This window comes from Pelmatolapia mariae, linkage group LG7, assembly GCF_036321145.2.
Source record: "Pelmatolapia mariae isolate MD_Pm_ZW linkage group LG7, Pm_UMD_F_2, whole genome shotgun sequence".
Taxonomy (NCBI): domain Eukaryota; kingdom Metazoa; phylum Chordata; class Actinopteri; order Cichliformes; family Cichlidae; genus Pelmatolapia; species Pelmatolapia mariae.
In genome coordinates, this window is record NC_086233.1 from 56,216,661 (window position 1) to 56,240,685 (window position 24,025).

The window sequence follows — 24,025 nt, forward strand, 5'->3', positions numbered from 1 at the left end:
AAAAAGTGCCAGTCTCTGCAGACTCCAGTGTGTGTGTGTGTGTGTGTGTGTGTGTGTGTTTTTAGACAAACACTTAATGTGTTGCTGAAAAAGACGCAGAACAGCAAGGAAGAGGGTGGCTGGAAGCATGAAAATGAAAGCGTAAAACAACACAGAGAAAGGCAGGATGGGGTAAATGAAGAAAGCAACGCTTGGACGGCTGGTTTTGACAGTTGGATGTTGATAAGCACTGGGACTATTTCTTTAATGGAGGGAGCAGGAGCAGCAGCAGGACAGATAAAGGAGACTGAGAGCGACAGACCACTCATCTGTACTGAGAGAACACGAGAGAGAGACGAGGAAGGGCCGAGAAAAAAAGAGGAGACTGGCGTGACAGGGGAACAAAAGGTACAGATGCACAGAGAGAAAACAGCAGACATTTTGTCTCAGACTGGCGCGAAACACCCGGAGGTGTGACAGCGTGATGAATGACACGTCTTACCTGTCTTCCGTCGGCCCTCCACAGGCCGTTGCTTGTCTTTGTGGGGGCAATGGTGACTACTGGAGGTGTGCTGGGGACACTGCGGCCCCTGTTCTGGCCCAGGAGGGGCCCTAAAGAGCCCCGCTTAGGGGTGGTAACCGGCGAGCTGTGGCTGGTGGCCGGGGAAGAGACGGGAGACGATTCACCGCTGAGGGCAGAACCTGAGGAAGGGAGAGAAAGAGGAATGAATGACAGCAAACAGCATCTGATCAGATTAAAAAGATTTCACCATCAAATAATCTCCCCGTGGCACATAACTTTTTCAATTTTTTTGTCAACGTGACGAACTAAACACTGATTCAGTCATTTTTGATAAAAAGCATTCAAAAAAATGTGACAGAAACAAAGGAAAGTGTAATAACGATACCGGAAGGAAAAGGGTAGGAGATGAAAGTGGGTGTGTGACAATTACGAACACGCACCAAAAAAATCTGCTGTAAAAAGAGCGAAGGAAGCATGTCATAAATGACTGTGTTAAAAAGAGGCTGGGGTGTGACACCAAAGGGGAGGTGTGATAAAGGGAGTGTGTGTGTGTGTGTGTGTGTGTGTGCTGCCCGTAACATTCACTCTGGCATTACTCCATATTTCTGAGAAACACATACACACGCACACAAACAAACACACTTGGAAACAAGCAGGAAATAATGAGACAGAGAAGGTAGGAACCAATGAGTTCATGTAAAGCTGCAGGTAGAGAAAATGAGATAGTGATGGAGAGTCGGGGACACAGAAAGAGAAAAAGAGAGAGGGGGGGGGAAGAGGGAGCTTGTTATAATTGGCTGTAATTAGATTCTCATTATTAGGAGATGAATGGAAACGAAGGAAGGAAGAGACGGAGAGGGAGAGGTCAGAATAGGTCAGCTCTTATCCAGCACCTTCATTAGGACAGCAATGAGCTGAGTGAGGACACACACACACAACCAAATAGCTACCAGGCAGCCAAACATTTCACAATAATTCACAAAATACAACCATACTCTGAAAGGATCTACTTTCACTTTTACTGGCACTGTGTTTCAATACGCTGTCCAATTTTCATTCATTAACACTGTGTTCCTGTCTTCAAGAAACCGCTTTTTTCTCCCCCATTAGATAAAAGATTGATACCGCCGTCGTGTCTGTAGTCTAAATATGAAGCTATAGCAGTCAGTTAGCTTAGCTTAACATAATAACTGGAAGAATAAGGACAGAGCTTTCCTAGCTCTGTCCAGAGGCAACAAATTAAAATCTACCATCACCCGTAAGATCACCCACTCTCCTACGCCCTGCTAAAGAGTCCGTGTGCAAACAAAGATTCCCATTTCTCCATGCAAAAGCTGAAGTATTCCACAGAGGAGAGAGAAACAAGGAAATTCAACAGGATTTTGTACAAACCTGACACCAGCAGTAAAGGTTGGACTGGGTGTGACGCACAAAGAGGAGTCTGTGTGTGTGTTTGAGTGTTTGTGTGTGTGTATGCTCAAAAATACGTTAGCTCTCCAGGGCTTGAGGCAGCTGGAGCTGTGTTTGGGTGTGTGCAAGGTGGTTAAACCAGTGCTCACCTCTGGGGTCCTCTGCCTGTTTGGCCAGTTTACGAAGGGCAGCAGCGAATCCAGAGTTTGCAGACTGGGCAACTGCGTTCCCATTGGTTAGTGGACTGAGGGGACTGACTGTAGCCGTGGTGCGACTCGCCGTGGAGATCATTCCTAATGATGGTGACTTATTGGACTCATGGTTCATACCTGGCGAGAGCGGAAAGAAAAGATGCGAGGAACTTTATTATTGATTTGATTAAGCGAAGGCCTCGCTCAGCATTGCACTCGGCTAACTACCTGCCTAAAAAAAGATTTCTGAACACAGCTGGTACCCGAGTCATTCTGAATCAACAAAACTCAACTGACAAGTGTGTGTTTGTGTGTGTCTGGGGATGATAGTGAGTGCATACGTGGGGGTCAGCTCCACTAGAGACAGTGTGGAGGCAGGAGAGCGGTGACCCTAATAGCAAATCACACACATGAGTGCACACATGTCCGTTTCCTCAAGGGAGCCACCCAACACATCTTAAGACCGCAGGGGCGTCTACACACAAACCACACTGCGCTTTTACACCCTTATGGAGCATGCAATCATGTACACACATACACGCAGAAAACAGAAACACACACAGAGCATCCATCGATCTACTGGACAGCGAACACACCGAGAACAAACACAAGTAGGGTAACCTTTGTCGTCACCCTCTACCCTCTTACTGACCCACTAATGTTAATTACAGCTGGAATTAGCCAGCACCCCTCCACCCACCCTGGCTGCTACAGCACTGACCTCATTACCACCACAACACACAATCACACAAACACCTTTAGAACACTCACACAGACACATAAAACCACAAAAAGAGAAAACAAAAGGGCCAAAGCAGTAAACACACTCATGAAAAATTCATACGAACACAATGAACACCATTATTGAACGCGCCGCTCGTCACACTGACAACTTTGATAAAGTGGAAGAATAAAGTAAACGGTGGATTTCAGAGCTTGGAAATCTCAGACTTACATATTCCAAAACAGAGAAAACAGCAGAGTGATTAAAAAAGTATGTAGGAGCATTAAAATAGATTTAAACTCGGTTAAGATTGAAAGAGATAATTTTAAAAAACGAGAGCTGGTTAGAGGAGAATTCTAGGTAGGTTTCATTTGCACATGCTCCCAAACATAGAAGTCTAGATTAGAGAGAAATGTGCTGTTTCAGGTTTTATGACACTGCAAGCTGACAAAAAGCTAGACAGTGTGTGATGCATACAACTGACATGCATGTAGCTTCTGACATGCCACGCTCTTATCTAACAGAACCTGTTTCTATACGGTCCTTCCTCCTAATTTCTTCATGTCTGCGGTCACACATGTATCTCTCTCTCTCTCTTAAAGAAAATTGAACTTGAAACTGTGAATCAGATAGACAGAAAGGGAACGAGAGAGATGAAGAGAGCAAAAGCTCAGATCCTGACAGGCTGTGTGTGTGTCTACATCTCTGTCCCTGCTGAGCCCAGCAGTCAAGGGAGAGATGATAAGACAGTTTCTATCGACTCCTTCTCTCCCTCCCTCTCCCCTCTACTCGTCCACTCTTTCCTCCCCCTCTTTCTCTCCACTCTTTCCTCCCCATCTCTCCCTCTCTTTCTCTCCACTCTTTCCCGTTTATCTCAGCACACTGGAGCTTATTTAACAAAAGCCAACACACATAATCTCCTCTCTGTCTCTTGCTTTCTTTCTTCCTTCTTTCTACAATCTTTTCTTACACGCTCTCCCTCTGATATTTATCCATGTCGTTCACAAACACACACGCGCGCAGACTGCCGTGTGCATATGCGCATAATTCAATCATGCAAGCACTCACCCTGCCGCTCACTGTTCTCCTCCTGCTTGTCGTCTTTCTGCTCCTATGCGAGTCTCTTTCACTCTCTCCCCTCTCAGCCTTGCAGCTGCTACGTGGTCACGTGACCTCTTTTCTATCCACTTCCCACCTCCTCCACCTCTTCCTCCTCCTCCTTCTCGCCATCTACTGCCCCCCTCCCTCTCCAGCCCTACCTTTTACTCCTCTCTTCTCTCACTTTTTATCCATTTTCTCTCCTCAGACGCACCCTCCACCCCCCCACCAACCAACCCGACCCTCTCTCCTCCTCAGACAGCGCTTTCTGTCATTTTCTTTCCTCTCTTCATTCTTCAGCCTTCCTCCTTTTGGCTAGCACTCATGGGAGGGTGGCGTGGTGGCTGGAAGGGGATGAGTACGAGAAGGGAGGGAGGGTGCAGGGTGATGAAGGGGAGGGTGTGTGATTTGAGCTCTGTGTGTGTGTGAGGTAGAGGGTAGTGTTAACCCTCCATCCATCACTCTGTCTCTCTGTTAGTCAGTCCTGTCTGCTCTGGGATGCAGGAGGTTATGTGGTGGGGTTTACAGTGACCTTTAACCCTTCACCTCTGACCACTGCTGCTCCTGACAGCGGGAGGGCTGACATATGAAACACACAACAGCCCTAAATACAAATTAAGGCTTTTTTTTTTAACTCCCTCTAGAAATCTTGTTTTTTTAAAAAAAAAAGAAAAAAAGAGGACAGATTGAGTAAACATGACTAAAAGGCGCCGTGAGGCTCTATTGCTCACTGCATCAGAAAACAGCTGGGTGTAAGAAGAGGAAGAAGAAGAAATGGAGAGACAACCTTAGGCAGGAAAATGGGAATTTTTGCCTGAGGATGGTGCTATACGAAAGACCATATTATTATCAGCAAACAATAGGCCTCACCCTGTGTACGCTGTCCATTTCAGATAACCACGCAGATTCATTTAAAAGAATAGAGTGTGTTTGCGAACAAGATTATCATTACAGTTATGACACACACGCTGATATCAAGCAAACATGTTGACATCACATTAAAAATAAACATATTAGCAAGGCTCAAATCCACTGGCTGTCAGCTTTTCTGTGTGGAGTTTGCATGTTTTCTCCAGGTTCCTCCAACGCCCAAGGACCTGCATGTTGGGTTAACTGGTGATTCTGAGTTGGCCGCATGTGTGAATGGGATAGGCTACAGCACCCCCCACAGTTATGCATATCTACTCCTAATGATCACTGTTAAGCCTGCCATGAAATAATATGGATAATATGCAGGTCTTTAAACCATACTCTCTTTAATTAAGCCAACTTTCTTCTCATTGGCTGCCCCTCATAAACAGAAGGTTTGAACAGCAGGTGGCTGGGACTACTGTACTCGCAGATGACCATATTAGGGATATCCGCTCTCATTGACATCATACTGAGGGAAAACTAGAAAAAAAAGCTTGAACAAAGCACTTAGGGTGGCCTGAACTTTCGGTTATTACTATGCTTTGGCTATGTTTTAAATGAGAATCGACCACTGGAACATATAATAGGCAAATAATAAGAAAAAGCACAATAGGTGAACTTAAAAAAAAAATCCTGTTGTTACAGTTGCTACTTGCTCAGAGTCGGTGTATTTGGGCTCAACTGTGAGCTAAGTACAGTAGACATGACGCTACTGATAGCATGTAATTTACACAATTTTACAACAGCAAGTTGCACCACGCAGATTGTAAAATGCACTTTTTTACTCAATCCTTTCTTGAGCTTTAGAGATAGATAAGTGCACACTCTGACCTGCTGGGGCACACCGTGACAAGTCAGAGTCTGTACAACATTTCTTTGCAATGCATTTAGTTTTCAGCGTTGACCTAAGTGACCAGCGACGCCTCAGCTCCTAAGAAACCCTGTCGAAAAGCAGAAACTATCAGGACTTCCCCACAGCTGCCAAAATGGAAACTGCATGAAATTCATCTGCACGCAAACACACCTACATACAGAATCCCACCCTGCTCAGCATGATGCAAGAGATATCAGACATGTTGAGGCCTGCATCTTTAACACCTTTACCCTGCCCCTCTCTTCCACTTTTACTCTTTCGCTCTCACACACACACACACACACGACTCAGGGGGACTGTGAGGACAGCGGGGGAGGTCCTGCTCTGCCCCGTCAGCTCATTAAAAAAAAAAGCAGTGTTTGTGTGTGAGAAAGAGTGTGTGTGCAAGCAGGGATTGGTCATTAGGAGGAAGAAGAGGTTGGGTTGTAACATACTACCTAGTTATTAACTCCCATCACACTGGTATATGACCGCATATGTGTGTGTGTTCTTGTGCAAGCTACTATTTTAACATTTAAGACATTAAACTGGCTGTTTACAAACTGTTACCCAACAGCAGACCAATAATAAGTGTATACACACACACACACACACACACCAAATATGCTACATTTAAGCTCTAAGATGTTATTATCTGGACCCCTACGGCTGATAGTAATCACAACAGTGGCTACTGCCGTTGTTACAATAGCTGGCAGACTTGTTCAAATTCCTCTGACACAACACACACACACACACACACACACACACACACACACACACACACACGAAGAATGAGAGAACGAGAGAGAGGAAAAGTAGCCAAATGTTTTACAGCCTCTTAAACTTGTCTGTAATAGCAGTCAGAGTGGCGTCAACACAGCAGTCTCCTGGGTTACTCCAGGGGCTGCTAAATGGCTTTACTAGCTCCAGTCACTCTGCAGCTTGCACAGAAACACTTAACACATCCTTACAATCCATAAACAACGAACACTCTCCCCGACTCCAGCAACTCACACACACTCGCCCAACACAGGAAAGGGTCACAAGTTAACGTGAATGTCAAAAAAAAAAAAGGAACTAAAAAAAATAACAAAAAACAGTGTGAAACACATGCAGGCCGTCTGTGCGAGTACATGAAAAGGAAGGCACATTCACAATTAGCTGACTCAGGAGTCGGGAGCTGTGCGTCACAAAACGTATGCATGTGACCCCTAGGGACCAAACAGCCAGCACGCATTTATGGTCCTGGGATAAGTGGAGCAGAAAAACCACATACTGTAATAACCGACACCTCCAGCAAACAAAAAACAAACGCACGCACACACACACACAAAAAAGGGGAAGTGCATCCAAAAACACGCCAGAGCAGATTGTTAGAAGCACGTAGAGGTATATGAATAACAAAGAAAGTATGGGAAGTGCAGCAGCCATTACTCTGCTTTATGTTTTACAGCGAGGCCGCCAGAGCAGAGCCATGTTTACTGTGCAATAATAACAGAGTCAAGATGTTAGTGAAAGGTCTATAAATTATCAGAGCCTCAGCTTAGAGTTGAAATGTGGGCTGCCAGTGGGTAAAAAAAAGCCTCATGGTTACATATCCTCCTCTTTTCCCTCTTGAACCTAAGGCCTTCCCTTCCACCTTCCTCTGGCTGCAGGGCATTGCTCCTCTTTGGGTGAACCCCTCTTCTCAGTGTGTCTACGAGCCTCTTGTCACTGTCTTTCACATACAGAAAGAAGATATAAATAGTGGCTACTCTCCTGCCTCACACTTTCCTCTATCTGTCCATACTATCGTTTCTTTGCTTGTCATTTCCCCCTCGCTATCTCTTCTTCAGCCTCCTACCACTCACTCGACAGCTTCTCCTATCACGTCTGCTGCGTTTCTGCTTTCCCCCCCCATCTGTGTCATCGATCTCTTCTACAGCTTGTGCCTCAGTCTCACCTCTCTGATACAGAAATGATGGGAAAAAAACAATAAAAAATAAAACAATCTGAGGCAAACCAATCTTACTCCCGTCTCAGTTTATTTTGGCGCCTGGCGAGCGCCTGACTCCTGCCTGCAGCCTTTTTTTTTTTTTTTTTTTTTAAACTCGGCTTGTGTCAAGTGTTCGTGTGCTCAGCGTCAGTGGCAGAGGTGCAGACACAGAGGGTCGTGTCAGACGGTTGACAGCCTCAGTTACTCCTCCTCTGGCCCGAGGCCCGCTCTGTTTCACCAGGTGCCGACACTGTCGTGGTTAGACATCGACCATCTGAGCAAACACGAGGGGGATGGAGGGGGGATGGGTTGAAGAGAACACACACACACACACACACACACACACACACACACACACGCAGTCTCATTGCACAAAGGTGCACAAAGACACACCTGCCAAACAACTGTTGCTGTAGTAAACAATCATGTTGGTGCCCAGAGAGTATTATTCAAACTGTGAAGATGTTCAGCAAATCAGAGCAAAGTCGACACTTGTTGGCCCGGGAGTAAATTAAGCTGAATGGATCTTATGGATTATTTCCTTGTTTATTATCACTGTACAGATTAAGCCAAAGCTACACGGCCGGGGCACTTGATTTATTACCATCAGCACCTGCCCTTCATATCAGCTCATGTAGTCAACTGTTTGCTCAGCTACAGAACAACACCAGATAGCCCTCAGGTCAGATTATGCACTCAAACGCTTGTGCAATCATGAGAAAATATTCTAACACAACTATCCAGCACTGAAGGCGAAGAACGCCACAGAAGAAGCAGCCAATCACAGCTGGCACCGACAGGCTGAACCTGCAAAATGACAGCATCTTATCCCACAGAGGACACACCACTTAGTCTAATTCTAAAATAATAATAATAATAATAATAATAATAATAATAATAATGATGATGATGACAATAACAAGTCAACAAAATACCAGAGTAAGTTTTGTAATCTGATTACACAGAAACACTGATGTGAATGGGAAGCCATAGTATGAGCAGCATGAGCAGTGTATCTATATGAGAAGGAGGTAATTAAAGAGATTGGAGGTTTACTCAGTAACACCCCTGCTGAGCAGCTGGTCTACGGCAGGTCAGGAGCAGCACATGGTGCATGAAGCGCGCGCGTGCACGTGTGTGCGTGTGTGTTTGTGTGTGTGTGTTGAACTCCACCTGCGGGCTGTGTACACACACAAAAGCGAAGGGGATCCGCTTGACTGCTGCTAATGCGCCCGGCGGCATCTATCTCAGCCAAACAATACAGTCGCTGTTAAAGGTCCCGGATTAAAGAGCGACTCTTCTGTCTCCCGTGGGTGCTGTGAGATGAACTATCAGAGGGAAACTGTCCCACACCGCCGCTGTTGCTGTGTGAGCGCTTCCCTCTGTCTTCCTGTCCATGAAGTTTACTCAGCGCAAACAGCACAAGTGTTTGATCACTGACAAGTTTGGCAAGAAAGACGCATAACAAGGAACCACAAACACCTTTAAATACCCACCCTGCAGCTGCGCCCAAGTTCACCGCACGGAGCAGGAAGTGGATCGGTCTGACTTCAAAATAAGAGCATTTAGAGATTCACAACAGGACAGTATATTAAGTAGCTTTTAAATGTCTTTGAATTTTGAGCCTTTAACGTGTCCTTGTGGCACTAGGGATTATTTGGTTCCAATATTTGGTCCCAGCATTAGAGTTTAAGATTTAATAAGCTTGTATTTTAACAGAGGAAACCAGAAGTGGCTCGCACCTGCTGTCTGTCAAGATGGACCAGTTTTCCCTATCACATATTTTCAACTTATTCAGCCTTTGAGTGCGGTATGACTAAAAATAACTTCAGTTTCACTCTTCACTTCCAACTATCCGACTTATGTTGGCGAAGGAAAATAACAAACAGGATATAACCTAACCTACCTACACACACACACACACACACACACACACCAAAGCTTTAACGCAAGAGAAAATATAACACCTTGAAGTCGGTGTAGGCACTGATGGCTACAACGAAGAGAAATAAAATACTGTAAAAGAAGTCGGGTCAGTAGCTGCTCAGCCCCGCAGACAACATCCAAGCAATGTTAACTCAACAGAGACAGGCTCAAATGAAAGACCTCATCACTTTCTCCAGGTAACAACAGAGCAAACAAAGACTTTTGTACTGAAACTGCAGAAAACACACAACTCACCGGCTCTCTAAAGAAAACAGAATCCCCGGTTATCGCGCATCCTTGTGTGGATAAATGACGGCTCTGCCGCACGGCTTGATCTCACAGAGAGCAGTACGACACTCAGCGATGTGGAGATGTAGGAAGGAGAAGGACAACTCATTAACTGTCCTCACAGAGAGAGAGAGGGGGAGGAGGGAGGGAGGGAGGCGGGGAATGAGATGGGAGGGGGAAGTAAGGAGGAGGAGGGCAAGCACCTGCTCCTCTGATGCTCCCTGGAGAGATGGAGGGATGGAGGGAAGGAAGATGTGGCCCCAGACTGCTGATACCTCACAGCCCGGACATGTTTACTGTCCACTGGAGACAATCAGATCTGTTCAAGTCAGCTCCTCCTGCTGTTACTGCGCACTCACACCATACAGAGAATCACTATCAGGCTCATTTTAACTGATTTACGTTTGTATACTATTTCTTTAAAGTAGCCATTCCGATATAATGTAAAAAATACTGCTTAGGGAGGCAGTTAAATTGCAACAAGTCATATTGCTGTGGATATTAAAGGCTACTTTATGATTTGTTATGTATGAATGCTAAGCAAAAGACATGCAAAGTGTCATAAATTCAAATGTTTCCAAGTATCTGCAAAGGAAGTCTGGGAAGACACCCTGGACCCTGAGTGATGCTCCAACCTGACTGTACGCTGACCTCAACCATGCAGCCAAGGATTGTTTTTCAAAAGGCGACAAAGCAGAGACAAAGAGGCTTGTAGCAGCTTGTGTAAAAAAAGAGGAAGTGCTGCTTGTTTCTAGTAGAATCGCTGTCACCACAACATTTTTCTGTGAAGTGCTCTGTGGGTTAATTTTTCACCAGCTTTGTGTCAACTTTGTGGTTACGTTAAACAGGTAATGTAGCAAATCAGTTACTTATTTACTTGATAGATAGATAGATAGATAGATAGATAGATAGATAGATAGATAGATAGATAGATAGATAGATAGATAGATAGATAGATAGATAGATAGATAGATAGATGGGTTATGTGAAGCGAAAATACCATTAATACACTTCACTTTGATTTTCTACAATATTTGCTGAAGTTATAAATATGCTATGTTAAGTATCAAGTCCTAAACATGTTTAATACCATTCATCTATCATGATGTGCTATAAGCTTGCTCAGCCAGCTTCATTTAGTCTAATATTTCAACATCTCCCCTGGGCCTCTCTGTCTCCGTCTTTCTTGATCATTCATCCCTTCATTTCCTCATCCCTCTCTCCTCGTCTCCCAAGCAGCTGCTCCACTTTGCAGCTATTTAACAGCTGTTTTGCATCAATTTGCGCTTCAGAGTGCAGATTTCTACCTTGTCCATCCTTCTCCTCCCTCTCACTTTTCTCTTTCTCTCTCTCTCTCTCCTCTCTCTCCCTCCTTCTCGTCTTCCTCTTGCATTTCTAAGATGCCAGACACACAGTAGCACCAAACAGCCTTGATGTTTTCCTCAATGAATAGACTTTCTCCTTCAAGTCTTTCCCTTTCCATTCACTGATGAAAGACTCTCACACACACTAGCCTGCATAAGTGCAGAAAAGACACTCATTTGTACACACACACACGCACACATAAACACATATACATATGCACACAGATTAGCCACCCCCTACTTCCCTACTTTTCTCTCTATGGAAACAACAAGTACTAAAGGAAGCAATGGAAAAGAAAAGAAAAAGTGAGGCTCCCCTATAATCCTCAAATCCCCCTCTCTTGTACTCAAACCTACACAAGAGAAAAGAGGGGGAGTGAGTGTGTCTGTATGTGTGCGCGTGTGCAGAGACTAGTGTAGCCTGACATGATTTATGGTTTGGCTGTGCACTGCAAGCAGACACTCTCAGTTTTCTCTGAGGTGGGTGTCTCACCTCCATCCTTTGTGACCTATACAGGTTGTATAGCTGTGTCTGTGTGTGTGCAGGAAAAAGACAGAGAAAAAGAAAAAAAGGAAGGCGGGAGGACAACACACTGTAAAATATACACGTGCAGGTGCATGAAAGGGAATCCAAACCTGATTGAAAATGGGCTGCCCGTTCTGCTTGTTTGTGTGTGTGTGTGTGTGTTTGTCGGGGTCACTGCACACAGCGGCGTGTATTCTCCGGGTGGGTTACACTTGCCGGTTGGACTGTTGGATCCCCCATTAAGCAGCGTGTAAAAGAGGCCAAGCACAGAGGCCATTATGAACTCCAGCGGTAATAGCTCCAGGAATCTTACTGCCTCTGGAGACCCGGTCATTAGCCTATTCCTCTCTCATAAAGCCCTCTATCCATCACACACGCAAGCATACACACATTTGTATGCAGACGCAGCCACACACAAACACGCAAGCACATGCACCGTTTGTCTCCGTCTCCTGCTCCCTTTCTCTGTCTATTCATCTCTGGTGAAGGAGGGAATAGTGCTGGGGATACTGCTACAAGAGCAATCCACCAAGACATCCACAGATGTCTTTGAAAACAGATGCACCCGCTCGCACATAAACACACGCACACAAACCAGTGGCACGCACGCACACACACACACACAGATGCTCATTTACAAAAGCAGCGAGGCATAATATCAGCCATGAACCCAAACCCCTGATTATTTAAATGTATTCCTCCTTCCCCATCCAGTGAAAGTGAGATGCTGTAGCAGCCTGTTAGCCGCGGTCAGGTAGGAGATTACAAACAGAAACACTGTCACATACAATGGCGCTACGCGGCTGGACAAGCATTATAATGGCAACTAAATCCACCTTCTGAGCCTTCTCTCTCTTACACACACATGAACATAGATGTATGTGTGCATACACACTCTCTGCAGGGAGATTTACTGGCAATTCAAACAGTGGCTACAAACTGTAGAGACAACAATAAGATGAGTACAGTCTTTATCCTTAGGCAGCTGCACAGACACACACACATCCTGTACAATGGTATGTTCATAACTGCCATGCAAAACAGCATCCACGAATACACATGCGCACACACTCACTAACACACACACACACACACACACACACACACACACACACACACACACACAGAACAGATTCAGTATTATATTTCACCTTTGCACACACACACACACACACACACACACACACACACACACACACACACACACACAAAACTCACACCCTCAAAGTATGCAGACTATAGGCAAAGCAAAAGTTCCTTTTTTTAAAAATATGGGCATGTGCATATCCACACACACACACACACACACACACACACACACACACACACACACACACACACACACACACACACACAGAGTCATGCAATGTACTGTGTGTACCATCACACCCAATTCAAAGGGAGTCCAGAGAGAAAAGATACCTGGGGATGGAGACACATTGGCAAAGGTAATGCTGGAGTCAGTCACTCTGTCCTCGGGCAAAGGAAAAACCAAACCCACACACACATGCACGCAACATGCACACACACACACGCACAGTGCTGTAAAGATAAGCACTAATCCTGTTTATTACCTCCCTCCTCTCTGCACTCTCCCTCTCTTTTTCATTTTATCTCTCTCTCATTTTCTCCCTCGCTCCCCTCTTCTCTTATTTTTCCTGTCTCTCCTCCTCAAGCCTATTTTAGTAGCGGTCGCGCGCACACACAGACTCACACACACGTTGTCAGTTTACTCCTGTGATGTTTGTTGGCCTGGGGCTGAGACGAGGAAACAGGGAGGGGAGTGTTGATGTGTGCTGCTCTTTTCCAGCTCCAGCTCTGTTCACGTCCTGCAGAGAGAATTACCTTCCCTTTGTCTGTGTGAAGGGGCTGCTGCCTTTACCATCTGTGCAGCGGATACAGTGGCAGGCGTGTGTGTCTGCGTGTGCATGTGTGTGTGTGCCTCCTTGCATGTGCATGTGTTTCCATGCGTGTGTGCATGTTTCTGTAAGACTGTTGAGTAATCCTTTAAAATAAAGACATTTTTGCAAAATCTGATGTATTAAAAGAGAAGGAGGGGTGTGTTTGGAGTTAAGGCTTTGTGAAAAGAATTGTGTTTAAGGGTCAGAGAATGAGTGCCATCACATTCATCTGATGTGTGTGATATTAATGCTGAAAAAAATAGTGCTGTTTGGGAGCTTTCAGAGCTTTTTCATGTTATTTTTTTGACCTTGGAGGCAGAAACTGAAAAAAAAACCAGTCTTACCTAAGCATCCTTCTGGTGACTGACCTCAAACTTTTGATCAAATCACTCGATGCCCAAGCTGCTCAGTTGATTCTTTTTGCATGGTCACTTCCTCAGTTTAGTTCTCTCAGTTTACTTAGTAGTTTTATTCCTTGAATAAACATCCTGTTTAGGGTTTCTAGGTACTGATCATTATTTATTTCATTTTTTTTTTTTCATAGAATGCTTGTAAGTGTGATTGCAATGCGCTCCACGGCTTGATTTTGCTAACTAATTTATGTAAAAACCTTTCATTCTCTTCCACTTGCTTGAAATGTTTGTACAATTTTTAAAAACTGATGTTGTTTTTTCTGGGCAGCACGGTGGAGCAGTGGCTTGCACTGTTGCTTCACAGCAAGAAGATCCTGGGTTTGAATCATCTGGATGGAGGCCTTTCTGCATGTTCTCCCCGTGTCTGTGTGGGTTTTCTCTGGATAATCCGGCTTCCTCCCACAGCCCAGAGACATGCAGTTAGTGAGGTTAGGCTAACTGGTGATTCTAAATTGTCTATAGCTGTGAATGGGTTTCTATCTGTGTGTGTTAGCCCTGTGACAGATTGGCGACTGGTCCTGGATGGAGCCCGCCTCTCCCCCTGTGGCAGCTGGGATAGGCTCCAGGGCCTCTATGACCCTGAGCTGGAAAAGAGGATGGATGATTGTTTGGTTGTTGTTATTTTTTGACTTTTTATGGTTATTCTCGAAGGTTTCAGAGTGAGCTGAGCTCTTTTCATGTAGGTGCACCATCATAGCAAAGTAATCACATTTTCCTCTATTTCACTCTTTTAGGCATCGCTTCCACCTCTTGTACTTTCCTCCACCTTCATCTTAAACCACCCACATTCTCTCTCTCTCCCTCTCTCTCTCTCTTGTCCATCTCTTTCCCCCTTGACCCTCTCTCTTTCTTTCTACCTCACTCTCTCTCTCCAGATGGGCATGGCAGAGAGCAGCAGCTTGCCGTGGTCAGGCCAATTATTTACATAATTATGATCTCCCACTTAACCACATGATCCCTTACCTGGGCGTGGGCAATTAAAGCCGCCATCATTATGCAGATTATGCAAATGCAGTCATAAGCAGAACAAGGTGGCAATAGCTCATGTGAGCAAACACGTGCCCTGTAACCGTGAGCGTGCTCTGTTGGTGTGTGTCAGCTGTGTGCAGCAGGATGTGGGAACACACTTGACAGTTTCCTGATTTGTTAATTGTATTTTTTTTTCTTGTGCCACTTGTTGAGCACAAACCTTCTAAATGTTCACAGGCGGTGCTCAGTTTTTGTTCTTGATGCAGCTTTGCTTTTATGAGCTGAGATTTTTATGTGACCATAAGCCTTCAAACAATGAAGAAGAAGGGTTTTTTTTTGTGTGTGTGTTTACAGAGGTCAAAGTACAAAGAAAATTACATTTTAAGACTCAAATGTTGTTCGACCTTAGTAGCACAACCAGCCAGGCTGTTCCAGCTGTCAGGGCGAGAGATGGTTTACACCCTGGATGGGCGTAAACAGAGAGACGCACGTCCATTCATGCTCAGCACGGTCTCCAGTTAACCTAACATGCATGTTTTGGACTGTGGTAGGAAACCAGAGCACCTGGAGAAAACCCACACAGGTAGAGGGAGAATCGTGCCGCCCCTAAGAAGTCATTATTTATTCAAATGGGTTTTGTATATCATAGCTAAAGCAGCCAACACAAAATCTGCTTTGTCTATTGATGCTTACATAAGTTATGCTTAGTACCCCGGAAATAAATTGTTCTCCACACTAGATCAAGTTTTGGACACTAGCTTCTCGGGAGGCGCTCAATATTTCTCTGCTTCTATTCGTTAACATTTAAATCTCTCTGTTTCAAGACTCAAGCAGTGAAGTGATGAACAGAGAAGAGAAATGCTTAAGCGTTTGCCTCGACATTTGGAGCTAATTAAACGCAGCCTGTTAATGATGCACTGAAATCATGACATATGGCTTCCCTCTACACACGATGTTAAATTAACCATTTTAATAAATTCATAAAAGGGACCAGTTTTCATATTCACGAATCTGGTGCTCGTGTAATCTAGCTGGGATTTAAATAAAAGTTTGGTTTGCACTCCACTTGTGTTTCAAAGTGATGACTGTCTGGGATAAGTGCGGTGTTGGTTCTCAAGAGCCGAGCGTTATCTCTGTGTCTCTGTCCGATTTGGCTCAATTGCCCTTTAGATCGGATTTTATTTGTGGTACCTGCTTGTTAACTCCAGCTGAAACACAATTAAGTGCAGAGACAGAGAAGGGCTAATGAGATGGAGAGGAGAGGGCTATAAGTGACCCTGTGTATGTGTGCATGCATGCATGTGTGAGTGTGTGTGTGTGTGTGCGCGCGTGTGTGTGTGTGTGCAGTCACATGTGCAAGTTCACTGGAACCTGCTAACACGGCGCGGCCAGGTGGCAGACAGAGCAATGCCCATGGGTAATCAACAGGCTCTTCAGTAAAGTGACATCATAGATTGTGTGTGTGTGTGTGTGTGTGTGTGTGTGTGTGTGTGTGTGTGTGTGTGTGTGTGTGTGTGTGTGTGTGTGTGTGTGTGTGAGTTGAGCACAAAGGGAGACATGTCCAAACCTATATCTGCATTATAGAGCATACATGCCCAGTCTAACCGCAGTTAACCAGCTCTTTGTAAAGACTCCACACACACACGTGCACACACACATATACCAACATACACACACTGACACATTCAATCAATTATGTTTTGACATGGTTCATGAACATGCAGATGGTGCAGGACCAGCAGGAGCAGAGGACTGGGGATGTCTCTGTCTCTCTCTCTCTGAGCCTCAGTTGTGTAGGTGTGTGTGTGTGTGCGTGCCTGTGTGTGTGTGTTTGTGTTAAGAAGATCACCGTCCTGTAAAAGATATGAATGCTGGCAAATTTTAGTTGCTGTATTTTTATTTGGCTAATCCTCCCTCCATCTGCTCGTTATCGTACACCGAGCTGCTTATTACAGTTTTACTCTCTCTCTCTCTCTGTGTGTGTGTGTGTGTGTGCGTTGCATGTACTCTGAGTCTGTGCATTTCATTTTTGCGCGTGTGTGTTTGTGTGTGTGAAAATGAGAGAGCGCTACTAGGAGTTGTTGTTATCACCTCAGGTTAAAATCTGCTGGCATTTATCCCAATCTCCCCAGCTCAGTGAGCAGACAGGCTGCATGCGTGTGTGTCTGTGTGTGTGTGTGTGTATTTGTGTGTGTGTGTGTGCGTGCATGCATGTTTTCATTGTGTGAATGCGTGAGATCTCACATCAAAGTGTTCTGCTTGTTCTAAATGAATGTAAACATCACAGAGCAGACATGTTTGCTCGTGTGAGCATGTTTGTGTGTGTAGGTGTGTGTGTGTGTGTGAATGTGTGCGTGTGTGTGCGTGCGTGCGCGTTGCTGGGTCCACACATGTTTTAAGTGAATCCTGTGTTAATTAAGACCTCATTAGTGACAACAGCTCTTTGACCAATTAGGGTGGATTGCTTACTTGCTCACTTGTTTGTTTTCTGGTGGAGACATTACCAAACACGCTGTTTTATTCATTCCTTTTCTTTTACGTCCCTTCCTTCCTTGAGTTTATATCAAGTGTCTCTGGAGGATAGAAATCATAAAAAATAGATTAATGTTGTTTTTCTTTTTTCTTTCTTTTTTTGGTTTTATTCTTTGTATTTTTTTTGGCAAGAGAAACTTATCCAGCTCCCACATGATGTTTCCCTGTGCGTGTGTGTGCATGCGTGTGGTTTTTATCTCCTCTGTGTTATCAAGCTGTTGTCATGGTCTTTTATTCATCTCATTAATAACAGTGCCCTTGAGGTGGAGCACCGCGACCCTGTTTTCATCGGCACACACTAGTAAGCACAAGCCTGCACACACACACACACACACACACACACAATTAAAAGCGCAAGAGGCCCTGACAGCAGCTTCCTTTGAGGCAGCACCCATCTCAGCCTCCCGTGTGAGTACACAAAGACTCTCCACACATACTGAGAGGAATTATAGCCAAACAAACAGCATGTGTGCGTGTGTGTACACACACACACACACACACACACACACACACACACACACACACACATATATATATATGTGTGTGTGTATACATTCTCGTAAACACTTATTTCTGTGCTATTTAAAGTAAGGACTCAAGAGCAGTGGTTGAATAGACATATAGGCCAAGTTTATACTCTCATAAAAAGATATACAGTGAACCTTAATTATATATGAATATACTCCTTATGGCAAATTTTTGGACATACGTGCACTTTACATATACTGTATGTTCCCAAGCACTAAAAGTTGCAAATCTTCAGACTTATTCAGGTTTGTTATCAGAAGGCGTTCTGGCCAATGCAAATACAAATATTTATTTCAGTTATAGATTTGAAGTTTATAGATTTACTGGTTTTTAATGAAAAACATTAAACACATTCTGACAGGTTTCCCTGTGTACCTGTGTTGTACTCTTAGGCTACGTCCACACTAGCCCGGATTGAAAACGGCGTTTTCGTGTGAAAACGCTCCGCGTCCACACTCTGTGAAAACGTTTTCAGTCGTTTTTACAGAGTTGTGCGTCCGAAAACGCTTACGTTCCAGTCCTGCGCATGCGCAAAAGCAAGTGCGAATTAAAGAATTTGAAGAAAAGCTATCTGGAGCATGTACAAAGTGATATTAATCTTTTTTAGGGCTGTCAAAATTGAGAGCAATCAAAACAGCTGCTGTATAAGCACTCCGCTATCTTTGTTTAATTGGTGACATGACTACATCACATGACTAAAATGCAACGTAGCCTTAGTGGATTAGTGGGGCAGATGTTAGATAGATAAAGGGTGGTCAGTAAGATTAGAAAAATGCTATACAAATGCTAGCCTAGTACCTTAAAAATTATATATATTATGTGCAGTAGCTGATCTCAAAACAAACAGAGGGTAGCACCCTGTGTGTTTATATGGAAAACAGTGAGGGGTTTTTTATTTCCTTGGAGAAAAAGAGAAAAATAACTCAAAAGTAAGGACACAGAAGATTTTTCTTCACTACAAAGACATCCACAGTCTATCATTACTGAGTTTAATGTGCCTTTACTGCTCAACTAGTAGCCACGCTGGATATTGTAAACATTCACAGTAAATTGGAGCGATGCTTTTCACCGTTCTCAGATTTCTCATTTGTGCACTTCACTTGTTATTTTGAGCGCATAAGCATGTTAATACCGACAAGGTGAAGTCCAGTGCACTGTGATTACCTGGATGGTCAAAAGGTCTCAACCTCAGTCGTCGGATTCTTGGCAACAGAGAAAAAGATGAGTGATCACCAGCAAGTTTTAAGCCAGAAAGGAGGAAGATACATCATCAACATGAATGCTACATCAGCTCTAGTCTGCTAACAGCTGCAGTTTTTTTTCAGGTGGTGATGTTACGTGCTTTATTCTTGTTTTTTGTTCATGGCTGCCTGTCGTCACTGTAAAATAACTTAGAATTAAGCGTGTTTATGTGTAACTTAGTATTCAAGTAGCACTGAAATGTATCTCCACTTTAGCTAGCCTGCTACAGTAAGCTCAACAAGTTGTGAAGGTGCACAATATATACCGTGTTTGCTTTTAAGTCAACACCACCCTGTCAAAATGAACTACACTGATGAGTATGTATTATAGCCTATACAGTGTTATAAGGCTACTAATGGACATAGCTGAACTGAGAAACAAACTCGGTCTTGGGTGTCTTTCTCATCAACGCCACAGCAGCTTTTTGCAAGAACTACAATCTTCTTTTTGCTGCTGTTGCAAACATTTTGCAAGGCCGTTGAAGTCATTACATTTCTGCAGCCTGAGAAATTAGTATTTATTTGTGTGCTTCTGCTGCACAATGAAGGGAAAATATTTAGAGTGAAGTTACCAAATGCCGTTCTCACAGCGTGAGCGCCGGAGGCTGAGTGAGAAGTGTGTGCCTTGCACTGTCTATGTGAGCGTGTGTTTGTGTGTTCATGTGACATCTGCCATAAATCAAGCCACAGTGTCCTTGCAGTTCTAACACATATCATGGAAATCAATGCTGAGGTCAAGCTGAACAGAGCTACCCAACCCCAGAAAATACCACAGCAGCCAATAAATGTGGCAGGCTAATACACACGTCAACACCTTGGCTTTCTCACCCTATCGACTTACCACGGATAATGTGTGCGCACACGTGAGCGAGTGCATGTATGGGCAGAAACACAAATGTCACAGAGTATGTGTCCATTCATCATGTAGACACTTGCACCAGGTTTAAACTGATGGACCTTTTTCAATAAATAAATAATTGTTGTTTTCTTTTTAAAGCAGCTTTTTGTTTCTGATTCCTGATGTTGTTGATATCCAAGTATAATTTACTTTGTCCTGAGAGCCAGCATCAGGCTAAGAAAGTTGAAAATTGTTGAGAGACAGGCTAACACTCGGTTTAGGTCTTTTCATGGGGATTTGTTTGACAGCAAGAAAAACATAGAAACTCAACCTCTTTATAATTTTAACATAAAAGCTGGCTTTTCTTCCTTTTGTTTTTTCCCTCTTTTTCTTTTCACGCCTCCCAGCAGCTTAGATGCACCTTCTCTTGGGAACACATTCTGATTTTAGAAAAATCCGACTTTTGAAAAGACACCTGGATTGTGATCAGCTGACAAGTCACGGAGGGAAAACAGTAAATTGCCGTAATGTGTGTGACACATTTCACCAGGGGGGGTCCAGAGAGTGGGAAGCTAGAAAAAGATGTCACTTTCTTTTCCTTATGATACCATGGTAAGGTCATGGTGTGCTCTGGGTGAGAAGGTGTAGATTTGCACTCATGCACACACACATCTTCGTGTCTCCTATGTCACATGTTTTTCCCCCGCTCCGGGATCTAGGAAAGATTTTCATGTATATAGCATGTATCATCATCTTGATTTTCAATTGTTACCTCTAATCTAGATTCCTCTGTCATCCTTACCCTGCTCCACTTCTTCTACCTTGGCTAATCACATGGCAGTCGCTACACACACAAACACACACACACACACACACACACACACACACACACACACACACACACACACACACACACACACACACACACACACACACACACACATGCTTTACCCCTCACCCCCTACATTGTCAAATGATCATTGAGGAGCGAGTGTGTGGCTGACACAGTCTCCACAGCAACGGCAGTTAGGACCAGGAGGGGGGCTGGGGCATCTTCCAATGTGTGAGTGGTGAGAGGACACACACACACACACACACACACACACACACACACACACACACACACACACACACACACGTATACACACAAACACAATGAACACACACACCTACATACAGCACAGACAGGTGCACACAACCACACACATACACAAACAAAGGTGGCAGCTATGACAAAAACCCATTCACACACATGCACAAAACCACAATCAAATAACACACACACACACACACACAAGTGCATACACACTACACAGACATTAAGCGAGACCTAGGAAACTGAAAAAAAGGAGGATGAAAGCAAGTGTGGAAGGAGGGTGGGAGGGAGGATAGAGGGGGGGCTGTTGCTTCCTGGAGAGATTTTCTTCTTCTTCCTCTCTCTTGTCACATGCACATGCAGATACAAACACACACAGACTCACACCTACGCACGCACACACAGAAATATACAAACAATGACAAAGCACCACATAATCACTCAATCATTTATGAAAGCAGATGTATAATTCAAAAAGCAGCATGAAAGATTCACAAGGCAAAGAACATTGTTTAATCTGCCCTCCACCCTCTAATTCCCCCATCAATCCCTCCCCCTCTCCCTCTGTCTCACTTCTACCACCCCCCTCTCTCTCTTCCACATTTCACCTTTCACCGCAGCAGGTTTTTAATCACTGACCGCTGCCTGGCCCAGACAACTAAAAGGTCAGAGTTCGACTTCAGAGGGAAAACACAGACAGCGCTCAGTGTCAAGCATTATCATTCACATCCTTTCTCTTACCGTTTAAATGAACAAAATCCTACTTTACACTCGGCTTTCCTTTCCTACCTCAGTGTGTCAGTCTTAATTCTCTTCCTCCTCCCGCCGCCTCTTCACTGACCTCCCTGGTGCTGTTCCCGTCACTCTGCTCTCAGGCATGTTTAAGCACCTTTCTGAGGTAACCTCACACCTGTCTCCACACTGACACCGGCCGCACTCTCCTGCATTTCACACAGCTGCTCGAAAGACTGCAGATGAAAACTGTTTGACTGGCAGCAAAAGCCCCAACTGAAACTGTGTGATAAACCACAGAGCTACTGTAGATGCCAAGCACAAAATATCCCTTGAATTACATTAAAGGATTATGTTTATTTAGACTGCATTTCTACTATTAGTAACTGTTTATACTGGATTCTAATGATCAGTTGATCCTTAAATTAAATTAAAAGCTGCAAATATTCAGGTTTTTTGCAGGGGGAAATTTTTAGATTTTTAATTTTTCCTTTTATACTTTAGTAAATGCTTAAATGGGTAACCAGTGATTCAGTTACCTAGGTGACAATTAATTGTCACCCATAATTTAAGGTCATTTAGCTTTGAGGTTGACTACACTCTGTCGATCAAGCCTAAAAATAACAAAAGACCCATTCCCAGTTGTACACAGTAGTAACAAGAGAGAAAAAAAGCACAACTAAAGTATCAGGGGAGTGCTTCAGTAGGTCAACGCACTGAGCAAGAAGACTCAGAAAATTTACTTCTTCATGAAAGAAAACTAAATTTTGTCTCTCTGTCTTTCTGTTTCTGAAAAATCTAAAATGATGTTGTGACACCGAAAACATCACGAGAAGTGGCTCCTGCAGAAGCACAGCGTAGCTCTCCTTACCTGGCAGAAAACGGTAAATCAATGTGACATCACCCGAGCCATTAATTACATCTTGAAAGAATGACTGCATGAAAAGGGAGATTCACTCTCTGCGGCCGTGTGACCAGCCTCCGTGCTGATACAATGTGACAGAACAAGAAATACCACCACAGAGCCATCCGCGGGAACATCAAAGACTGAGTATAATTGGTCTTACCTGGGAGGTAGAAGTGTGGGGTCTTTAATCCAAACATGATCCTGGATCCCTCCTCCACTGACTCAGAGAGTAAGACTCCGGGTTAAAGGAGGCAGGGAGGGGGGGGTCGGGCAGAGGGAATGGGCTGCGGTCGGCTGGGTTAAGGAGTTTGTTGTTAGTGTAAGTCATCAGACGACTCCCTGCTCCAGCTCTCTCTCGCGCGCACGCTCTCTTTCTCTTTTCTGGGCCCTGCGGGTGTGAGAAAGGAGGCAGGGAGAGGGGTCAGCCTCTGTCTACCTCGCTCACCTCCTCTTCAGCCTCTGAACTGAACCCGTGTAGAGAGAAGAGGAAGAAGAGAAAGATGCAGAAAGAGTGACAGAGAGGAGGGTGAAGCAAAAAAAAAAAAAATACTCCAACAGCTGAGGATGGGAGACAGTGTGCTCATGCCATCTTTTACTGAGGAGATCGTCTGGGAGGGAGAGCCTCTGAGAGAGTTGGGAGGGTGACAGGAAGGATAGAAAGGGAGGAGGGAGTGAAGGAAAGAGAGAGAGAGTCTTCAGTCGGTGTCCTCTCCTTTTTTTTCAGTCCTGCGCTTTGTAATCCCTTCCTTGTTATTCATTCAGCGGCCTCTTGCTCATTTGCTGTATAATGATCTGTTTTTCTGTGCCTCTGTTCTCCTTTCTGTCTCTATTCTTGCTTTATCCTCCCTCCTTTGCCTCAGTCCCACCACTGACTGCTCAGCTCAGCGAGCACAGAGGAGGAGGAGGAGGAGAATGGAGAGAGAGAGAGAGAGAAAAGAGGGTGAAGGGGAGGGAGGAAGAGAAAAAAGAGGGGAGGAGGAGAATCACAAGACAGATGAGTGAGGGAGAGATGAATGAGTTTATGTTAGTGCAGTGTGCGCACACGTGTTTGTGTGTGTGTGCGTGTGTGTGTGAGAAATGTGAAGAGAGGAGGAAG

The 24,025-nt window shown here is 44.4% G+C and overlaps 1 protein-coding gene across 4 annotated transcripts in view; it reads right to left on the reverse strand.

The window, feature by feature from the left end:
- Positions 1-23,714, reverse strand: part of LOC134631477 (genetic suppressor element 1-like) — a 39,555-nt gene extending 15,841 nt beyond the window's left edge. For 2 of the 4 annotated variants that reach the window (XM_063479865.1, XM_063479863.1), the window contains exons 1-3: positions 23,090-23,714; positions 2,062-2,241; positions 482-681 (exon numbers count right to left, since the gene is read on the reverse strand). In XM_063479865.1, coding sequence (XP_063335935.1) covers positions 482-681; positions 2,062-2,241; positions 23,090-23,126 — 417 coding nt within the window. In that variant the 5' untranslated portion in view covers positions 23,127-23,714. Of the gene's footprint in view, positions 1-481; positions 682-2,061; positions 2,242-3,895; positions 3,978-9,849; positions 9,942-23,089 lie in introns of those variants that run through there. The other 2 variants (XM_063479867.1, XM_063479866.1) reach the window with 2 other exon arrangements.
- Between the last annotated feature and the right edge of the window lie 311 nt (positions 23,715-24,025).